The sequence below is a fragment of the Sebastes umbrosus genome, chromosome 3, assembly GCF_015220745.1.
Source record: "Sebastes umbrosus isolate fSebUmb1 chromosome 3, fSebUmb1.pri, whole genome shotgun sequence".
Classification (NCBI taxonomy): Eukaryota; Metazoa; Chordata; class Actinopteri; order Perciformes; family Sebastidae; genus Sebastes; species Sebastes umbrosus.
Genome location: NC_051271.1, coordinates 9,724,937 through 9,742,811, shown reverse-complemented (window position 1 = coordinate 9,742,811; position 17,875 = coordinate 9,724,937). Strand labels below are relative to the sequence as shown.

The 17,875-nt window shown below is 39.7% G+C and overlaps 3 protein-coding genes across 5 annotated transcripts; all 3 read left to right on the top strand.

Moving 5' to 3' along the window:
* The first annotated feature begins 4,083 nt into the window (after nt 1-4,083).
* Nucleotides 4,084-8,589, top strand: fdx2 (ferredoxin 2). Its single transcript, XM_037763831.1, has 5 exons — nt 4,084-4,297; nt 4,663-4,714; nt 6,925-7,031; nt 7,113-7,200; nt 7,317-8,589. The coding sequence occupies exons 1-5, from the start codon at nt 4,120-4,122 to the stop codon at nt 7,471-7,473; spliced, it is 582 nt and encodes a 193-aa protein (XP_037619759.1). The 5' UTR covers nt 4,084-4,119; the 3' UTR covers nt 7,474-8,589.
* A 154-nt stretch (nt 8,590-8,743) lies between these two features.
* On the top strand, nt 8,744-15,159 carry zglp1 (zinc finger GATA like protein 1). Of its 3 annotated transcripts, none has more exons than XM_037763821.1 (5): nt 8,744-8,935; nt 10,720-12,120; nt 12,226-12,338; nt 13,479-13,572; nt 14,105-15,159. In XM_037763821.1, exons 2-5 carry the CDS (start codon nt 10,733-10,735, stop codon nt 14,235-14,237), a joined length of 1,728 nt encoding a protein of 575 aa, XP_037619749.1. In that variant the 5' UTR covers nt 8,744-8,935; nt 10,720-10,732; the 3' UTR covers nt 14,238-15,159. The 3 variants fall into 3 exon arrangements, with proteins under 3 accessions (XP_037619749.1, XP_037619747.1, XP_037619748.1); XM_037763819.1 differs by having other exon boundaries at nt 8,744-8,986; XM_037763820.1 differs by having other exon boundaries at nt 8,744-9,539.
* A 1,122-nt stretch (nt 15,160-16,281) lies between these two features.
* LOC119484754 (forkhead box protein D1-like) lies at nt 16,282-17,875 on the top strand. Its single transcript, XM_037763829.1, has one exon. It carries the CDS (start codon nt 16,784-16,786, stop codon nt 17,669-17,671), a length of 888 nt encoding a protein of 295 aa, XP_037619757.1. The 5' UTR covers nt 16,282-16,783; the 3' UTR covers nt 17,672-17,875.

Below are 17,875 nucleotides of genomic sequence, written 5' to 3'. Positions count from 1 at the left end.
CAGATCTGTAAAGCTAAGTTTCTCCACAAAGAATCACACAACAGCACCACTTTAAATCTTGTTTTTACCAGAGATGAGCTCATAAGTTGCTTGGAAATAAGTCATTCAGCGTGAAAAAAGCATGAAAAATGACTAATCCACTATAGAAATCTTAGTCGACTAAAAACAAATTTGGACTGATTAGTCAACAAATTGACTAAGAGGGTGCAGCCCTAATGGGAGCACTGATGGGAGTGATTGCATGGCACCCAAAGGACTGCTGGGTAATGTTGTGTTTTCCCATGCTGTGTCCTTGGAAACATATACATACAGTACACATGGCGTACTCTGGGGAGATTCAGATAGATCACTACATCACTGCCAAAATGTCCACACGTGCTGTTGCTGCCGGGTGAGCTACATATGTTAGAAGAGTGTGTTTAACTGTGTGTGTGTTGCATGTGTATATTGTTTAATCATTACAGTGTGAGTGTGTATGCGGGGGTGTATGAGTTATTGTACAGCAAAGTCTTTAGGGAGTGAAGTGAGTGTAATCTGAAGGAACAGCTAGGGGCCACTTCATATCCAAGTCAAGCGTAAAACCACCTCCACCCACCACACCCCTGTACACACACATACACACACACACCTGCGCGCACACACACACACACCTGCACACACACATACACACACACACACACCTGCATGGTCCCAGAACAAGAGGGCCCGATGATATACTAAGTGCTCTAAATTCACAGACTTCGCAGACACTAATCCTGTGCAGGTGTGTGTGTGCGTGCGTGTGTGTGTGTGAGTACTTATATGAAAGTGTAAAAGTGTTTCATTATGTGAACTTAGAGTATATAAAGTGTAATAATCTATATGCCAGTGAGTTGACTCCCAGCACTCCCTATAAAATAAAAAACTAGACATGAGAATGCCCCATTTCCTTTTTATGGCCATGGAAAGAACATCTGCAGCCAAATCCAGATGGGGGGTTAGTATATATCTTAAAACACACTTTAAGAGTGGCTTTCCCCCAAAGCATAGATCATTATGAGACACTGAGGAACAGATAAGAAAAGAAACAGAACTAGTGCCATATAGTATTATATTATACTGCACTAAAGCTTATAAATCACATCTAAAATATCAACACAATGCTCCTCTGTGGGAGTTTTACTACCCTGTAGAGAGAGATTTTATGTTTAATAGCTCAGTTTTATTTAGGATAACTTCCTTTCTCTCCAAGTGGATGTCGAGGACAGAGAGGTAGAGAAAGAGAGCGAAAACAGAGCACCTGAGCGCTTCACCTGCCTCTAGTCATAACATCACTTCTCTGTCTTCACATACCAGCGGTCTCAGTCATACAAAACAGTTTTCCGCTGCCAGCTTGCATTAGATTTCCTATCTAGTGTCTTCCTCTACAGCACACATAAACATGGCAGAACATGTATTTACTGTTGTGTGATATTGGCGAGTATGGAGCTTAACACTGAATGGGACTGGGCAGTCCTGCTTCCTTGAACATAGGCATAACTTTAACAGGCTTAACATGGTCTGAACTAGAAGTGGAATAAAATACAATAGCACCAAATGCACTATGCTAATGTGAAGTAAGAAAAAAACAGCAATACCACAACATACAAATATTCCATTACAAGTAAAAGTAGAGCATTCAGATTCGATCAAATTGATGTAGTCAGAGATAGATGAATACAAAAAATATGCACCGCCATCATCACTTATCACTAAAACTATCTTAAGAAAGCAACGAGAGTAAAGAAGGAATCAGTACAGCCCTGTCTCATTCACAGATGTAACAGGACAAATAACATTTTGCAATGGTGAAAGAAGTATTCAAATCCTTTACTTCCTATGAATACAGGTCCTAAAATTTCACTTAAATGGACGTCAATAAGTATTATTGGCAAAATTAGGTAAGAAAAAGTTCTCATTATGCAGAATGGCACCTTTCAAATTGTTATATTGTGGTACGTTATGCATTAACATGTCAGGAGTATTTTAGACTTGTCATAGTGGGGCAAATTTTAAATAGGCTTACTTTATATGTTGTTTGGTTGATTAATTAACGACTCATCATATTTTAAAAGATGATCATATGTTTTGCATGTAAAAGGTAACCACTAACGAAAGCTGTCAGATAAATGTAGTAGAGTAAAATGTACAACATTAACCTCTGAAATGTAGAGGTATGAAGAAACAAAAAATTAAAATACTCAAGTAAAAGTACCTAAAATTGTACTTAAGTGCAGTACTTCCCACCTATTGTTTTTAATAAAAGACATCGGCGGACTTCAACTACATCTCGTGTCACATTCAGAAGTTCGCTGACGACACGGCCATTATGGGATGTGTTAAGGGTGATCAGGAGGAGGAATACAGGAGCCTGGTGGGGGACTTCGTCGCCTGGTGTCCCTCCAACCACCTGCAGCTCAACACCTCAAAAACCAAAGAGATGGTCATAGACTTCAGGAGGTCTAGACCAACCCCACGACCAGTCCAGATCGATGGGAACGAGGTGGAGGTCGTGGGTACCTACAAGTACCTCAGGCTGCAGCTGGACAACAAACTGGACTGGACAATAAACACTGACTACCTCTACAGGAAGGGCCAAAGCAAATTGTACTTCCTGAGGAGGCTGGGATCATTTAACACATGCACAAAACTCCTGCGGATGTTCTACCAATCTGTGGTAGCCAGCGTCCCTTTCTACGCTGTGGTGTGCTGGGGGGGCAGCACAATTAAGAGGGACACCTCGAGGATGGACAAGCTGATCAGGCGGGCCTGCTCTGTGGTCAGCATGGAGCTCGACTCTCTGGTGACGGTGGCAGAGGAAAGAACACTCAACAGACTGCTGGCCATACTGGACAACACCAGCCATCCTCTGCACGCCGTCATCACCAAACAGAGGAGCTCGTTTAGCGGCAGGCTGCTGCTCCCCAAGTGCTCCACAGACAGACTCAGGAAATCCTTTGTCCCCCGAGCCATCAAACTGTACAACACCTCTCTAGGGATGGGGGGGGACAAAGGAGGACGGTCTGCAGGACAGATAATAATGCACACAGTGCACTTTCATAGACTAAGCTACTGGAGTTACCCTGCACTATACTCATTTTTAACAGTCTCTTCTGCACTTTTTAATAGTCGTGTATCACAGCTGTTACCCTGCACTATATTCAGTTTTAACAGTGTTCTTCATCTCCTTGTATTTTTATATCTGATATATTTTTTTTGTAGTTTGCACTACTAACTTTTTTTACTGCCTTTTTACTAACATGTTTTGCTCTGTGGAACTGTGATGCTAGAAACTTGAATTTCCCTCGGGATCAATAAAGTTACTATCTATCTATCTATCTATCTATCTATCTATCTATCTATCTATCTATCTATCTATCTATCTATTTATCCATCCATCCATCCATCCATCCATCCATCTATCCATCCATCCATCCATCCATCCATCCATCCATCCATCCATCCATCTATCTATCTATCCATCCATCCATCTATCTATCTATCTATCCATCCATCCATCCATCCATCCATCTATCTATCTATCCATCTATCTATCTATCTATCTATCCATCTATCCATCTATCTATCTATCTATCCATCCATCCATCCATCCATCTATCTATCTATCTATCCATCCATCCATCCATCCATCTATCTATCTATCTATCCATCCATCCATCTATCCATCTATCTATCTATCTATCTATCTATCTATCCATCCATCTATCCATCTATCTATCTATCTATCCATCCATCTATCCATCTATCTATCTATCTATCCATCTATCCATCCATCTATCCATCTATCTATCTATCTATCCATCTATCTATCTATCTATCCATCCATCTATCCATCTATCTATCTATCTATCCATCCATCCATCCATCCATCTATCTATCTATCCATCCATCCATCCATCCATCCATCCATCTATCTATCTATCCATCTATCATACCTGTTGTGTTGTGTTGTCTTAGTTACCTGTGTGTGAAGCAGCAGCGCCCTCTGTTGTCATGGCAGCACGTCACAGCACACGACGTCACCCCGTCAGCGCTCTTTTTCCTATTGGCCGCTTCCGATCATGTGACCATAACAGAATCATGGCTGCCTCCGCTGCAGTTCGGTCGAGCATGGGGCTGACTTTGAGACTTTCTCGAGTTATACCGGACTGTAGCACCTGTCCTCTTTACAGGTTAAACACCTGTGTGGGTAACTCACAGAGAAGGGGTTCCTTGGACAGCTTCAGGACCATAAACAGACACTTGCGGACGAGTATAGGTGAGTAGTGGTGCAGTTTGCTAACACCTTTAGCTTTCAGTCAGACTCTTCTTCTTCTTCTTCTTCTTCTCTTGGGACTATTTGTTTACGATAAGTCTGAATAGAAGTTATCATTTGTGCATACCAGAGTTTAAGCTATTGTTGATGCTAAGCAAAAATTGGCTTTGCAGGTAGATATCAGCAGTTATTAGAGTGGAAAGTCTGCTCAATAACACTTGTGTAACTTCACATCAGCATTCCCAGACTGATGTAACTAAATGCAACAAGTCTCCAAGTCTGGTACCATCAGGAGGAGCTGATATCATCACTTGACAGCAGAAACACTCACAGTCCCTGTTGTTTGTGCTTCTTTCTTTCTATCAAAGGTCTTCACCACAGTGAGGAGGCGAGCACCAGTCCAGAGGATCAGGAGGATGTGTAAGTTTACAAGAGGCTTTTATTGTGAAGGTGTTCCCAGTTGGTATTAATCAATGCACACGTTATACTTTTTAATAACTAAATGTACTACAACTACCACTAACAAACATTTAAACTGCGAAGTTCAAGTCACAGACGTTTAATCTTCAGGGAAAGATAGTTCACATTGTTGCTGAGTCATGCCAAACTTGTATTTTTTTGGCCCACATCCTATTATAGACTGAACCAGTAGTACTCTAAACCAGCAGCCTACATAGTATGCATATTGCGCGTCTGAGAGACAAATTTCCCCCCAGAAATGATTAAATTAAGGCTACATGTTATAATAAAATTAGTTTTATTAGTTTTTAATATTTTTTTTTTTTTTTAAGTAGTGGAAGGAGATTTCAGAGTCTGAGGTGTAGGACATCCTGCCTCAAGAATAGCACGTACCCTGATGCTATTAGGCACCTAAACTCTAATGCATAGGCTCTTTGCAGAAGGAAAAGGAATTGAGCTCCAGACAACACGCACTTTAGGAATGCTTTGCACTAGACAATTTAGGGGAAGTTGCAATAACACAAGGCTCTAAACAGTTTTTTAGCATTTTAGGATTGTATTGGTTTGAATCATTTTACACTATATACACTATGTTTTATATATATATATATATATATATATATATACATATATATATATATATATATATATACATATATGTATATATATATATATATATATATATATGTATATATATATACATATGTATATATATATATATATATATATATGTATATATATATACATATGTATATATATATATATATACATGTATATATATATATATATATATATATATATATATATATGTATATATATATATATATACATGTATATATATGTATATGTATATATATATATATATACATGTATATATATATATATATATATATATATATACATGTATATATATATATATATATATATGTATACATATATATGTATATATATATATACATATATATGTGTATATATGTATATATATATATACATATATATATGTATATATATATATGTGTGTGCTTTTGTCTGTTCTTAATGAGCACTGCACCAAAACAAATTCCAATCAACTGTGGGTTGACTTGTAAATAAAAGTATTGAATTGAATTGAATTGAAGATTTGTGGCTGCTGTGACTCAGGAGGTAGAGCGGGTAATCCATTAATTACAGAGCTTGTGGTTTTTTCCCTGGCTCCTCCTGTCCACATGTCAAAGTGTCCTTCAGCAGTGAGCTGAACTTTGAATGCTCCCGATAGTGGAGCTTTGTCATCCTAAGGATGAAAAGCACTGTGTAAGTGGAGTCCATTTGCCATTTACAAAATAAGAAAGACCTACCCCCCGATACCCATCGGGCTCTGTAAAGATAATTTATTGACAGAAGCACCGGTATAAATCTAAATCATACCTCCCTTTACAGCATGCTTTGAGCAGGAAACTGTTTTGTTTTGCCTGACATTTAAAATAACAACACTAGGCCTGCGTTCCAAATTGCATACTTTTTCTTTTTACTTTTAGTATTGCAGCTTTCCTTACAAAATACGCACTGTTGCATGCATTATGCATGCAATTGGGACATACTACTTTGTCATAACATTGCACCTTGAACTTTGACCCTCATATATCCTCTGTGCAGAGGATTGTGGGTCAGAATAATCAGAAAAGCATGCTGGCTTGCATAATGCAAAATATGACCAGATGTAGTAGGACATCTTGGTATTTTTGGCATACTGCATTTGATATATACTATGTACTGGAACATACTAAATCTTTTTCTGGCAAACTAGGGCTGAACAACTAATTTAAATTGTATCGAAATCGCAATATGGCCTACTGCAATTTTCAAATTGGATAGAATTTCAATGTAGTTACTGGGAAAAGGGTTGTGCTCTTGAATTTAAGCTTCTCAAGAAGTAGTATTAACTGTGTGGAGCCAAAGTAAACAGTTAGATAAGAAGTTTTTTGTGGGATTTATTTCTTGTGTGTCAGAAATCTTTTTGTCAGTGACAAAAAAATGTCAAGCCCTTAACTGAACATGTTGTTCCTCTACTGCCTTTATTTTGTAAGCATTAAAAAGGGCAGAATGGTGAATGAAACTTTTTCACAACCTTGCCAGGTAAGTTCAAATGTATGATTGTTAATAAGGCTAAATTGTTTTTAACTCTGCTTGTTTAGGGTGAATGTGGTGTATATAAATCGGTCTGGCGAGAGGATCCCAGTTAAGGCCAAAGTGGGAGATAATGTCATGTATCTGGCTCAGAAGCATGGCATTGAACTAGAAGGTGAGCATTTACATATTTAAAACTGTTTCTTAAATATTTCAAAATATTCGTGCTCATTAATTGTGTTTCTCTTTCATTTAGGAGCCTGTGAGGCGTCACTGGCCTGCTCAACATGTCAGGTCTACGTGAATGCTCCCTATTTTGACAACCTGCCAGAACCCTTGGAGAGGTAGGTCTGCTACAAATGATGTCTTCCTTAACCACAACATTTGAATTTCAACAATTGTGTGCGATGAGGTGAAAGGGAGATGACTGTAAATGTTGACAGATATCTTGGCGCTCTAGGGAGGATGACATGCTGGACATGGCACCCGCGCTTCAGGAGAACTCCCGGCTGGGATGCCAGATCATTCTCACTCCAGAGATGGACGGCATGGAGCTCACCCTGCCCAAAGTCACCAGGAACTTCTACGTGGACGGCCATGTGCCCAAACCTCACTGAGAAGAGGAGCAGATGATGAGAGTCGGAGAAAAATGAGAGGGTGGCGCTGCGAGCTAGACACCACGTGTGCTGGTTGAGTGAGGGGGCGACCATGATGAGATGCACGGCTAGGATAGTAAAGTCCGTAGCAACTCCCACGACTTCTTGCCAACTGACAAACTCCACAGTTAACCAATGACAGGTCAGGCCTGCAGATGATATCAGGCAGAGTCGGACGCTATATGAGTCTCACTGAAGGTGAAATTAATGGTTACTTCCAAAAAAAAACTGTGATGGTTTGACTGACGTTGTATTTATTTATGTGGAGTGTTCTCAGGCAAGCATCAAAATGCCATTCAATCTCACAAACTATTTTTTGTTAAAACACCAGACATTTCAAGAGACATTTCATGTTTGTGTTATACATTGCAGAACAAGTTTGAACATAGTTCATCTTTGTGTTGTTTAATGGAACATTCCTCGTTACAGCTCATATACGCACAAGTATCACGAGATGATGTTCTTTGTCATTTCTGCCAGTCACTCTGATTCACTTGTCAGATATTGAAGGCATAGCATTTACTTTCATTTTTATGTACTAAGTTCATTTGTAAGTGTTGTGATGGCTTATCAATAAGTACCCACTGACTACAGTTAGCCCCAATTCATAAACTACAACAAAGTTTTCTTCTGCATGGTACTGAAGCCAGACACAGAAGAAGAAGAAGAAGAAGACATATATTATAGTGAAGTGTTTTTGAAAGACAAAAGTTGCCTGACAGTAAAGTAAATCTGAATTTAGACTTTTGAAACTTAGATTTTATTCACATTGCAAAACATATTCAGGCAAATAAGTGTCAGATTGAAAATGCATTTTAAAGCACTTCCTGTCTGAGGCTTAATTAGTTGATCTGATTCAGGTGTGCTTTGATCCAGAGCAGAATGGAGGTGGAGACGAGTCTGTTTTGAAGCTGGTGGGCTTCATGTTACCATGGAAAGAGTTTACCACAGTTATCCTTTACTTGTTAAGTCTACTGTACTTGTTCTTACGCACAAATGTAAGTCAATTGTGTATATCATGTCTTAAAACAATACAAATATTTAAAGTTGTGCAATAAAATCAATTTCAAAAAGTTATTTCTGAACACTGTCCTCATTACCCAGCAACATTTACTACAATGACTCAAAGGGGACAAAAATGAATTAAACATAAATAATCAAAGCTAGTTCATTGCATTATTAGCAGGCGGCCATTGTTTGTAAATCTCCACCTTTACCCAGCAAATATCTCTAAACAGGCATCTGTGTTGTCGCAAAAAAGTGCTTTGCAGCAGCTACCAAGTGAAACTGGAAGTGGTTGTGGGTTGGGCAACACTTTTATTCCCCAGCAGGTGTAATTTAGCAAACTAAAAACACCCGGGTAACTCCTCCTGGTCCAAAAAAACACCGCCCACAGTCATGGCAACCAGCTCCAGAGTTCCCAGTAAGTTGGCACACTTCATCATTTATTTGGTGATCGATTTGGAGATCTAAGGTGAGCATCAGCAGTATAGTGCACAGCGATCCCGAGTTAACTGGGTGGACTGTTTGAATTTGATTCTGAACTGTTCTCTTCAGTCCCAAATGTTAAAGATTAGTACATACAGGGCCAGTTGTAAGATCGATCACAGTTAATGGATCTGAATATGTGACTGTCTGCAGTGAGCTCTGGTAGATCTACAAACTATAAGTAAACAATCTATGCTTCAGAATGAGTTAATAAGGCTACATTAAATCTAATCAGTTGCTAAAAACGACTTAAACTGACCAAAACATGTAGGCCTAAGTGATGTCATAGTGATTCCTTCTGATGTAGATATGAGAGAATAACGGTGGAAGGATATACATTTAGAGTCATACTTTGAGTGATTCTCTGTGTTCATATTGTGTCAATATCCATCCGAGCTGCGTCTGCGCTCGCGACAGTCAAACTCTGCGAAAACCGCGAAAATCTGCGACATTCTAGAACACTAGAAGAGCTACATTCGTGTTCTGGAACACAGTTAAACTTCACAGTGAAAGTTCCACGTTTTGTTGCAGTTCTTCCGGTGAGTTACATAAGTTACATTTTGATAATAAAAAAAAAAAAAAAAATACGTCTCTTTCTTGATACAGGCGGCTTCATGTCAGATCTATTTTCAAGGAAAATGACAACAACTAGCTGGTTTCCGTTAGCTCCTGTTCGCTATAAAGCTAATCATGTGGGCCTAATTAAAGTCAAGTCAAGTCCAATTTATAGACAGAGACCAACTTAAAATCCACGAGTAAAAGACTGTTATAATGAGCATTATAAAAGGCCAATTAGTCATCACAATTCAAGTACATTCAAAAGCCAAAGAAAAGAGGCTAAACATTATAACAAAACTATTCTAAAGTTCATGTTTTCAACATCATTGTCACTGTCACTGCCACAGTTTGGAAACAAAAATGTTAAACACACACTAGCCCTTCAGTAGCTGATCTGCTCTCACTGTGGTATTTACACACACCAGCAGCTGATAGAGCTCAATTGTTGGAGCTAAAATATAAATATAGCTCAAATGGTGTAATGTTATGTTGTGTTTTACATGAAATGCAGCCTCTAAAATGTAGTAGTTCCAAACCTTTTTAACTTGTGAAGTCTCAGCACTGCTCCCAGTAGACCACTTACACACCAAAAAACTGACAATAACCTGATATTTTCAGGTGGAATTTCATTAATTCATTCATTCATTCACTCTCACTGTGCAATATCATTTTCCACTTGTTCAATTTTGTTAATAGTCTGTTTATTGTCAATAATGTATATACTGCTCCTATTTTTATACTTCCTTCTATTTAAATGGTTCATATTTTGTTACACTTTGTTTAGCTCTTTTTTTTACTGTGTTAGCTGATGCATCTTTTTTTTGTCACTATCCCCTTTGCTGCTGTACACTGCAAATTTCCCCACTGCGGGACTAATAAAGGAATATCTTATCTTAATATGAAGCAATATTTACTGTCCACCTCTCCTCACAGGGTGCATGTCTATGACTTGTGAGCAGTTCAATTGAAGAGCATTTTTTCCATCTGACTGTTTTATTTTGAAAGACATTTAGCAGCCTGAAGAGGTAAAACTGTACAATATTTTTACAAGAAAAAAAGCTAAGATTCGAAAAATGTGTGAAAATAAACAATTTTGCGTAGCAAGATTTTGATTTGATTATTTCCTAATTGAACTAAAAGCTGTTTGTTTTTATGATACAGACACTTCCTCAACATGAGCTCAGGACCAATGACACAAGCTGCCTTCATCCAGGGAAACCAGAGCACAATCGAACATGATGCCTCCCACTCGGCACTCTTCTACCTTTTCCAAGAAGTTTCCAAACTAGCGTCCCCCATCCACAACAGTTTCCTGGACACAAATTCACCCTCAACGTGGCTACATGAGACTTCCAGGAAAGGTCCTTTCATCGTTAAAAAAGAGGAAGAGGATGCACATCCGTTTCAAATCTCTAATAGTTCCTGCCAGCACAGTTTGTCCCGTATGTCGCCTTATAATCAGATGAAAAAAGTGAAGGAGGAAAGTCACAGTACTAAGGTCACAACTTTGGTTGAGCCACATCCTAAATGCAAAAGCCCCTGGAAAGTCCTGAGTCTGATCAATCTGCAGTGTGAGCGGCTCCTGCATCAGAGAGATGTGGAGGAGTCAGACCCAAGTTCAGTATCATCTACCACAAAATCATCGACTGCCACAGCAGATGTAACAGATCAGGGAGACGGAGGTGACTGTGTGAGTGTTGAATGCACTTTGAGACCATCTCTTCTTGTCTATGAGAGGCAAGAAATCCCGGCCTGTGTCAGTTTTGTGGAAGATATGAGAGGAGACTGCAGCAGAGGAGCTTATAAACCACAGGGCTGTGTGAAAGACTCCGAGGTGGGCTGTTGTGTTCAGTCACAGACTGCTGAAAAAGCAGACACTGTTTCAGTGTTCAGTGTTAAAAGACAGTTTGAGTGGAACCAGGAGTGTAAGAGGGATCGTTTCTCTTCTCAACAGGATATTTTGCATGCATCCTTCTCTGAAAATGTTTCGTCACAAACACACATCCCCTATGCATCCCTTAATGCTCAGCTGACTTTTAATTCAAATGAAGATACAAGTGTAGCTCTGTCAAAGCCAGCACTAACACTAGACCACAATGCGAACCTCGTTTTGACTACAGAGCCCCCATGTGACACCCAGCTGCCCCTTCCAAGCTCCGGCGTCCTGCCTACTTCCCAATCATTTTTATTTAGCACTACAGAGAAGTGTCATTCACTCGCAAAACACAATAACAAAATCACAGCATCTAAACCAGAATGTACACATGCTCACATAGAGGAAAAATGCCCTCCAGTTGCACAACTGAAATCCTCAAGCTATACAGGAGAAACAACCCCTTCACCTTCTGCAACACCAAAACCGGAACCCAGACCAGTACAAAAGGAGGAAATTGCTGCTCCATCTACCCAGCAGTGGAGAACCAAGACTCCTAGAAAACAACCTCATCCCAGCCGGAGTGCTAATATCCAAGACCCAGACTTCCAGGGAGTGACATTCAGGATGGACACAGAGCTGGACGACAACAGGGAACAGTGTCGGCTCCTCATTACTTCAAAATACAGGTAGCGAAAAATTCATTACATGTTTGCATGCATGTTTGTTTTAGACGATGTTAATGAAAACTTACAGTACGTTAAGTTCACACATATTATTGGTGTTTGCTGCAGCAAGGAGCTCCGCAAGAATGTGAGGAAACCGAGGCTGAGGACACGGACGTCCCAGAAATCCCTGAAAACTAGCAGCTCGGATGAAGACGGTTACCTGACGACCAGTGTTTCCAGTGAGTAACACTCGAGTGTCTGTGCTGTTCTGATGTCAGTTTATGTTTATATTTTTACAGGCTGCCTAGACAGCAATGTGGAACCCCTGCAATTTAAACTGACACTCAATAATAAAATATATGAATCATGTTAAGTCAAGTCAATTTCATTTACAGTATAGAGTCCAAAATCAAAAAGTTTGTCTCGGAAAGCTTTAAAATCTGCATAACATCAGCGACACTCTCAAACCTCGATTCAGATAAGAAACAATTCCACACAAAAAATGGAAGGAAAAACCCTAGGAAGAGACTTTACATATTATATATAATACTCAATAATTATATAATAATAATACTTTCAGACATATGTTCAAATATAAATGCTGCCATGTTATTTGTTTAAAATGAAGGCATCAGAAGCATTACTCTATAGCTGAATTAAAGGATGTACTGTATGAAGCATGAAATGTCCATTGTCTCCACTAGAGGATGCCACCACATCAAAACATGTGACTTGACAGCATCACTCATGACAGGTGGTGCCCATTTGATGAGTATTTAGGGAAGCTATTGTGTAAACACCCCAAGACCATAATGGGTATCAACTAGTTCCCTTTAGTCCAAGAAACGAAAGACAAATTTCAACGTGTTGTTTTTACTTTCAGCTGTACAGCCGATGCTTTGAGTCGCTGTATTTTCTGCTGTATTGGCAGCAGTATCAAAATTCAAGTAATTTCAAATCATCGCAGTGATTAGCACTAACACATTTGAAATAACAAACCTTCACTATTGGTATTTTGCATATGCTTCTCCTTTGGTCAGAAAGGAACATGAACAAGTTTGTATCTCCAACATTCAGAGACCAAACAGCCAAGACCACCCAGATTTACAGCCTTGTTTGTTTATGTTTGTGATTAACAGCAAATCAGGCATTTTTTTGTCACTTATAAATCTTTTTGAGTCATAGAATGACACCAAAAATGGATAATAATCCTTCAGGTCATACAGTAGTTTAATCTCATCGCTGAAATCTAGCGTTCATTTCCAGTAAACCTTTGGTTGCATCACAGGCACTTCCTTTATTTTGACGGGAACTATTGATTGAAAAAACGTTTTTACGTCAAAATGAAAGTAACACTAACTAAATATCTGTTTGACCAGAGGGTAAAGTGTGTGCATCATGCTGCACCAGAAAGACCCCGATGTGGAGGGATGCAGAGGACGGGACCCCGCTCTGTAACGCCTGTGGAATAAGGTCGCTCATATTAACACTGCTGACTGTTGAATGTTTTAAAAACATATACATGAAGCTGCGTACAGGGCATATCTGTTAGATCACTATGGGAGCCTGAAGCCACATTTCAATTTAATGGAATTTAGTCTCAGCTTTTATACAGACTTTCAGAAATAGAAGTTTGATTTTCCATATTGACCGTAACACTGAGGTTCATGATGATTAGTCCATGAACATTGATTGTCCGTAATTATTATTGACAAATTTATATTATCCAAAACCTAATACCTATAACATATAAAGAATTAGCATTTGACTGTATATAATTGTATCCAGATATTGTTTGTTTTTCCTGTCATATGTTTCAGTTTATTTTGCCTATCAACAATTAGTCTACTTTTTGCATGCAAAAGGCAGAAATTTGTCTTTGGTTTGCATGTGCAAAATCTGCTTTTAAATCACATCCAGACACGAACGGTGTATGAGAACAGCCTGCATAGATAAATACCAACTTAGAAAAGAGTTTTAATCACCTCTGTCTTGACTTTTGCAGGTATAAGAAGTACAGGGTGCGCTGCGTCAACTGCTGGCATATCCCCAGGAAAGAGGGCAACTCCAACTCATGCTGCCTCAAGTGTGGAAACTTTGTCAGGTTGACCTCAGCTCAGCGGAAACACACCACCTAGCGAACATACACTGAGCAAAGGTTTTTATGTCTGACGAAGCTCTACACACATTTGCGCACAACAGTTCAAGACTGCACTCCACGCTCCCGTAGTTCTTAGTCCGCTACGGTTCACTACAGATGGGAATGCAAACATAGAGCAGCACCAGCTTCTTACATCTTACTCGACTCAATATTTAAAATTAGTTTCACAATGTTGTACATCAGGAAGCAGCACTAACTCCCTTGGGCTCTGACTGCTCTCACAGTGCTGAAGACACCGGGGAAAACAAACAGGTTAAAAAAAAAAATCTAAAAAGAAAAAAAACTTGTAAAACTCTTAAAAATGGAGGACATCTAAAAAACAAACTGATCCTATTTGTGCTACCTGCCAACCTGTATGTAGCATGTGTGACCTCTACACAAGGAGGGATATATTGATGAAGCACAGACAGTTTTTAGCATCAATGCCGCATTAAAGGGATCCTGAAGGGCTACTATAAGGAGTGGACACATTCAGTGGGAAGTTTAGTCATAATTGTTGTCATTTTTCATCTAAATAGTGTCGGTGTTGCTTGTGTATAATGGCCAGCTGAGCCAGGTGGCTGCAGTAGTTTCTGTATACAGGAGCAGAAACTGCAACCCGAGCTCTGCTGTGTTCACTGTTATTAACTGCAAAACAATTTACCTCTCTTGACCTCGACAGCGAGACTGTCTGCTAAGTTCAGAAGATGCACGTTTAGTTGCACGAGTTAAATTAAGTTATTTATTGTCTTTGTCGTCGTTTCTAATTGTGGTTGTTTTTTTTTATTATTTTGTAGTTCATTTGGGTTGTTGCCGGTTTAATTGGTTCACTGATTAATTCAGCATCGCTGTTTTCTGTGAGATGTTTTTGTGTGTTGCATGGGTTTTGGTCTGTATTAAATTTAGTATGAAACATCCAATTTGTTTACGTTTTTTTTTTTGTAGGTATATAGGTAAGGCCTGCTCTTGATATAAATCCTCTACGAAAAATGCAGTGATTATAAAAGAGTAAAATAGTTTAAGAGGGTTACGCATATCACATTAAACGAGAGGTACAGGGAAGAATTGTCCATTAATGAGACTTCCCACAGTTCCCTCAGCCCACCCTGCAGTGCGGACCCGTTCGCCAAGTGGGTGGCCTCACACGAATTGATACAGTGCAGCTATTATTTCAAAACGCATTACGTCTTCCTCTTATTTGAAACAGCCAGAGTTGCCTCTGTCACCATGTGCCAAACCATCCAGCAATGAGCAACGCCGAAGGAAATGAGCGCCGCGTAAGCCAAGAACATAAAAGATAGAAACAAGCTCAGTAGAATGAATGTGCTCGCTTCATTTTTTACATTAAACGTATTTCAATCCAAATCAGTCTCACCTGCTGTGGTTACAGTAAACCCTCATGAATGTTTGAGCCAGTAAACCACAATACAATAAAACATATAGATGTAAAAAAAAAAATTAGGCATTTATGCAGCTGGATAAGACGTGTTTTCAGTCCTTGTTGTAAAAAAATTAGAGACTCAGAAATACAAAAGGTCACGTCTAACAGACTGAGAAATTATTTTATCTCTCCTGCCATCAAACTGTTAAATGTTCAGGACGAGTCAGATGATAATCTCCCCCTTCCATATAGAATTGGTCACTGATGGTGGTGATTTCCTAATGATTAGGTGATGATGTACTCTAGGACTTATACTGTCACTTAATGGACGCTGTGTTATGTTGGCTTGCACTGTTTAGCTGTAAAATTAGAAAGTTTGCTCCGGCTGTTGGGCGGTACTTGGTATTTCCTCAACTGATCTCAACATGGCGGCCGGGTCACAAACTATCTCATTTTATAGATAAACAGTACACTACAAGATGTTTATGAAAACATTTCAGGCAAGAAATAGGCATCACAGTAAGAGAATATTGATTCATATTCATATTCTCCGGTCTGTGAAATGTTTCAGATGCCATTAGGAGCACCGGAGGACACAGAGGCACATGATTTTTTTTCAGATCACCTGTTTGGTGCATGCTGTCAGGATATAGTGACCGTTTTATAAAAAACAACTTTTTTAAATCATATTTGCTCCATTTCTACCTACTGCAGCTTTAAAAGTGTGTGTTCTATGTTTTGGCTGCAAGACAAATTTCCCCCTGGGGATAATAAATTAGAGTTTGGATTGAAACTTTACCAGAATAAAACAAGAACACAATCCAGAGAGAATCAGAGAAAATAAAACACGTTAAAATTGGTGTAAAAAAACGACTTTGTGATGTTGATCTTCTCAGTATGGTACACTAATATTCAGTATAATTTACTACAAAGTATGATTTATAGTTTAAAACTTTAGGCTCCTTGTTTCAGATTTGTATCTGCTGTTGTTTTGATGAAGACAGACTGCTTTCAAGAGGAAGAGGAGGAGGAGGAGGAGGAGAGAGTTTAGAGTGGGAGGCTAAACAGTCTAAGATGTAGTCAGATGTGAATGAAAACAGGAGAAGTGGGTCTGAGCCTGTTCTGTCCCAGACAGGCGAGATCAGCGCCTGTTGGGGACCACCATGACCCTGGACAGAGAGCTCATGGAGGAGACGGACATTGACGTGGAGGGAAGTAGTGAAGATGTGCAGATCACAGGTTTCTCAGTGAGAAATAATCCAGACGCCTCATCATCATCATCATCATCATCATCCTTCCCTCCTGAGGGAGATTTTGCAGTCCGGCTCCAGGATGGTCCAGCAGGCAGGAGAGGCTCCTCGGTGAAGCCTCCCTACTCCTACATCGCTCTCATCACCATGGCCATCCTGCAGAGCCCGAAGAAGAGACTCACCCTCAGCGAGATCTGTGACTTCATCAGCAGCCGCTTCGCTTATTATGGAGACAAATTCCCTGCGTGGCAAAACTCAATCCGGCACAACTTGTCTCTGAATGACTGCTTTGTGAAAATGCCCCGGGAGCCTGGGAATCCTGGCAAGGGGAATTATTGGACCCTGGATCCCATGTCTGCTGGGATGTTTGAGAATGGGAGTTTTCTTCGGAGGAGGAAACGCTTCAAGAGGCAACAACATTTCTATTTGAAGGAGTCCAGGGTGAAGGAGCGCAGCTTGGTGTTCCCTCTCCTCGGAGCGCACAGGATGAGTCTCCATCAGGGTCCTGATTTATACCACGACCTGGGTTTAAGGAGTCGATTAAATCCGCACACAACTGGTCCCAGCATCATCTCACCTGTGAGCAGCATCATACCTGCGCTCTCCTCGCTCCTCTCCAAGAGTTTCCCCTCGTGTCTGACCTTTGAACATCTGGACGCTGGACGCTGCGCCGCTGCTGTGCCACATCTGGCTCCAAACTGCTCCTTCATGCCTCCTGTCTCTCTGCACGGGATGATACCCAACTATCCGGTTTCTCAGCTGTCCAATTTCCCCAGTGGCATCATAAAAAGTTTCGTCTAATTTAATTTAATTTAATGTCCCCGTCTGTCTTTGAACGGAATCTTCTTCTTCCCCCTCAGCCTGAGAATAAACACATTATGTAAAATACATTTTAATGATGATGATCCAAGCTTAAAACAGGCCTCCATATTTAGATATTTGTTTTGGAAATAACTGATATTGTACAGTTATTAAATATGTTTGGAGTAAAACGTGATTGAATTT